This window comes from Barbus barbus (genome assembly GCF_936440315.1).
Source record: "Barbus barbus genome assembly, chromosome: 15".
Lineage (NCBI taxonomy): Eukaryota > Metazoa > Chordata > Actinopteri > Cypriniformes > Cyprinidae > Barbus > Barbus barbus.
In genome coordinates, this window is record NC_136743.1 from 19,112,895 (window position 1) to 19,116,662 (window position 3,768).

At 39.1% G+C, this 3,768-nt stretch overlaps 1 protein-coding gene across 1 annotated transcript; it reads right to left on the minus strand.

Annotated features, from left to right (window-relative positions):
* LOC306880794 (cytochrome P450 7A1-like) lies at window positions 1-3,034 on the minus strand. Its single transcript, XM_079434562.1, has 6 exons — window positions 2,895-3,034; window positions 2,379-2,619; window positions 1,689-2,293; window positions 1,122-1,252; window positions 849-1,027; window positions 1-750 (listed from the first exon to the last, which is right to left on the minus strand). Exons 1-6 carry the CDS (start codon window positions 2,975-2,977, stop codon window positions 451-453), a joined length of 1,539 nt encoding a protein of 512 aa, XP_079290688.1. The 5' UTR covers window positions 2,978-3,034; the 3' UTR covers window positions 1-450.
* Between the last annotated feature and the right edge of the window lie 734 nt (window positions 3,035-3,768).

Sequence of the window (3,768 nt, forward strand, 5' to 3'; positions counted from 1 at the left end):
GATCGTTTTCTGCATTTATTTCCATATAAAATTGCTTACAGCACCTTTAAGAACCTTTTGTTTAAAAAGTTAAATTCACTTGCAATTACAAAGAACATATCATTTTACAAAAACTGTAAACCACCAATGAAATAGGGTGAGTGATTACAATTTCTAAACAATGTTCAGTCTCATATAGCCTATTGAATACTGTCAGATATTTTAAGAATTGAGAAGAATACTGTGAATAAGCATAGGCATAAGGCATAAGCATAAGTGCAGTAAATGTTACTGAATTTTTTAAAAGGAGATCTCTGAAGTTTCTTTCAAACTTAGTACAGTCTCTCTCAAATCAACTTGAATAGAAAGAAAACACAATTGAAACCTATTCACATTTGTCTGCTTGGACATGATGCAAAATGTACATTATTTACAGCTTAAGTCAACAGTTCATAAATAAGTGTGAGATTCCTAGTGAAATTTGAGTCTGTATCGAAAGTCAACATCATAGGTGGGCTGCAAAACACCCAGTCCGGCACGAGACTGGTCCAACGGCGGTTCTTTCACATCAGGGTCTAAAAGCTCCATTTCAAAGTATGATAGCAGAAGAGACAGGAACTGCTTAATCTCATGCACAGCAAAGAAGCGGCCAGGACACTTGGTCACCCCAGAGCCGAAGGGCATGTAGTAGTAACGAAGTTTGCGTCCATTTCGGTAAAAGTTGGTCTTCTCCTGTCCATTCTCATCAAGGTATCTGTCATACTTATATGTCTGTTTGTGGCAAGATGCAAAGACATTAGGAGATAAATTCTTACATAATTTACAAGTTTATTCAGATTTTTTTAGGTGAAAGCTGCAATTTATCTCACCAGAGGATCTTCATAGATCTCAGGATCAAAGTGAATCATTGGGGGGTACAGGGCTATTACATCATCTTTGCGGATGTGGTAAGACTCGTTGTTGTCCAGGTGAAGAAGGAAATCGCTCTTGGCCATTCTCACATTCAGGGACGCGCTGGACAGCCTCATCGCCTCTTTAATGATACTGTCTGAAATTACAGGGAAGCTTTAGTCCACATGACATTTTGGTATGTTAATCATATTGAGTACATGAACGTTTAAATATTTTCAAAGTGTTCCCACCTAGAATTGGCATGTTGTCCAACTGTTCCCTTGTTAGTACAAGTCGAGAATTCATGGGATCGACTTTCTGATAAGAACTTTCAAATGTTCGCCTCACCTCCTCGCTAGCTGCTTTCATAGCCGCAGGGCTCCTGTAAATAAGCAGAAGTTGTGTCATCAACATAAAAAGTACAACAAAATTGTTTTTTTTTGTTGTTGTTTTTTTTACAACAGTAGATTACTAGAAAATATTATTTCAGTCTTTCTACACTTAATTCAGTGTATTACTTGTTCTAATTAATTTTAACATTTTACTATCAATTTCTAGTTAAAAAAGTTTCTACACCAATTTTTGTTCTCTTATACATCAGAGGAAACAATAATTTCATGTTAGTTAAGAACATTCTTCAATATCGTAGATCAGTTCCACGGTTTAATGCTTCTAAATGCAAGTACAGTATAGTCTTTTCCAAGAACACTGAAGAAATGCTTATCGCAACACTACAATTAACACATTTATCTGTGCTGGCTGATAACCCTAAGGAGTGACTACTGTGCAGTTTTACTCTTGCTAAATATGAGTTGTACCTGATCATATGGAACAGGGTCCAGAAGGTTGCAGGCAAAGTGTTGGCTTGTGAAGCCCACAGCATGGCCACATGGGTCCTGGCTTTACTCAGCTCGTTGAAGGTAGATAATGTGTCATTCAAGAGCATGCGTAAGCATATGAGGTCAGACACATTGGCACGCTTGCTGAGGTTCTCGTGGAGCATTGTCTTGGCGAGATTTTCACGAGCGCTGTAGGCACTTTTGAAAACGTGAATGGGGAGACCAGCGATCAGAGCAGGAAAGATCTTATCAAACTCTTTAAAGTTCTCCAATGCATTGAGCACCAGAGCTTTTTGGGCCTGCTGACGAGCAATACTCTGGTCTCCGTCCAATTCCTTTCCAAAGAGGGTCAGGTAGCCTGCTTCAAACATGATCTTGTAGCAGAAGGCAAAAATACCATCATTCTGCCACTCGGAGGGTTTAGACTTCAGCATGCCTGACTGCAGCATGGTGCTCTGTAGGTTTTCCATCATGGTCTCAATGAGAGAAGACAAGGCCTCCCCTTGCATGGTCTTCAGGAAGGTCTGATGCAGGTTCTCGGTGGTGTAACCTTGACTGGGATCCATGCTCTCATGCCCAAATGCCTGCAAGAATACATACATGTCATCACATGTCAGTTTAAGTAGTTAATTTTGTTGTTAGCAATAAGCATAATTTTATTTAGTTTACCTTTGCAGAGGCATCGAAGTGAAATTTCTTCCAATCTAGATGCCTTCCTTGGCGGATAACAGCGTGGTAGGAGAATGGATCACAAAGGAAATGGACATACTGCCCAGCGATCTTGCATGTAAAAATGTGACCATGTTTCTTCTGTCTGCTGCGAAGAAACTCTAAAGGATTGGCCCCAAACTGAAGAGCACAACCAAGGTAAGGGATCCAGCCATTTTCTACTGGAGGCTCCCCGGGCTGTCTGAAACAATCACAGCGCCAGTTACAAAGCGGCCCATAAAAGCAGGGTTTAAGAGCAAGAAGCAAGTTCTGTCATGAAGCTGATTCAATTCAGAAATTGTTTGGAAAACGTAACTAAAAACATAATCATTTAAGATGATCTTTAATTTAAAAAAGTACCCTACACATTTGTTATTAAGCATTGGAGATTCTAACATTATGCAACAGCAATTGTCAAACAGATGTGAATCCCACCATCCTTGTGATGTTTTTAGTCACAAATCTGTGGGTATTTACCTTCTGCGTATTCCTGTGATAAGCCAAAGACAACAACAGAGCCCAACAACTATTGCCCAAATGAGCGCAATGCTTAGTATCATGACTGCTGGGGAGACAAAAACTGGTGGAACTAGAGTGTGGCTTTAATCCTTGAAGATGCACTCATGTGCTCTTAGTGCTGTTTTTATATGATTCACCACAAGCCACAGCCCTTGACGTAACTCCACAACTAATGACTGCCCCCACACTTTTTCCTGAAAACGTGCCAGATTCCTTTAAGAAAAAAAAACTGGATAGGTGTAGGCCTGTGTGTGTGTGTCCTTGAACGGAGTCCATGGACACCTCCACCTGACGGCCAGTAGACTGTACTTTGATAGTGTTGCAAAGTTGTGAAACAGCTTCAAGGTCTTTGATGTGTGTGTGTGTGTGTGTTTTGTCTCTCTGAAAGTCATTGAAAAGATTTAAGTATGTTTGTTTATTTAAAAAAAAAAAGACCTAACCTTTATCTGTAGATTTTTAATGCTGAAGTCATACCAGGCATATCAATTTCTATGGATGTGTTGCGTACCTGTGGAAACAGGTTTCCCCACTATAGGTCTTTCAGACTTCTCAAAACAAAACTAGTTTTTAACAATGTCTGTACACCCCATATAAAACATTTTTATGTTTTGATTGCGACACAACACCTCTTGATGACTAGTAGGTTGAGGTTGCATCATGTGCCCAAAAATGAATTTCAGGGAAAATGTTCTATTGTCACAAAAAAGACAAAAAAAAAAACAGTGACGTCCATCATTTGAAAATTAAACAAACAAAAAACATTCCACACCAATGGTATTTCAAATCATTTATAATATAATATGATTTTGTATTGAAAACCCTGTTTTGTTGT

What these genes read in the sequence shown, in the direction of transcription:
- LOC306880794 (XM_079434562.1), bottom strand. Translation starts at nt 2,977, where the DNA reads ATGATACTAAGCATTGCGCTCATTTGGGCAATAGTTGTTGGGCTCTGT. An exon ending in ACTTCGATGCCTCTGCAAAG is followed by an intron (nt 2,294 to 2,378) that starts GTAAACTAAATA and finishes GTATTCTTGCAG; the next exon opens with GCATTTGGGCATGAGAGCAT. An exon ending in AGATCTATGAAGATCCTCTG is followed by an intron (nt 751 to 848) that starts GTGAGATAAATT and finishes TGCCACAAACAG; the next exon opens with ACATATAAGTATGACAGATA.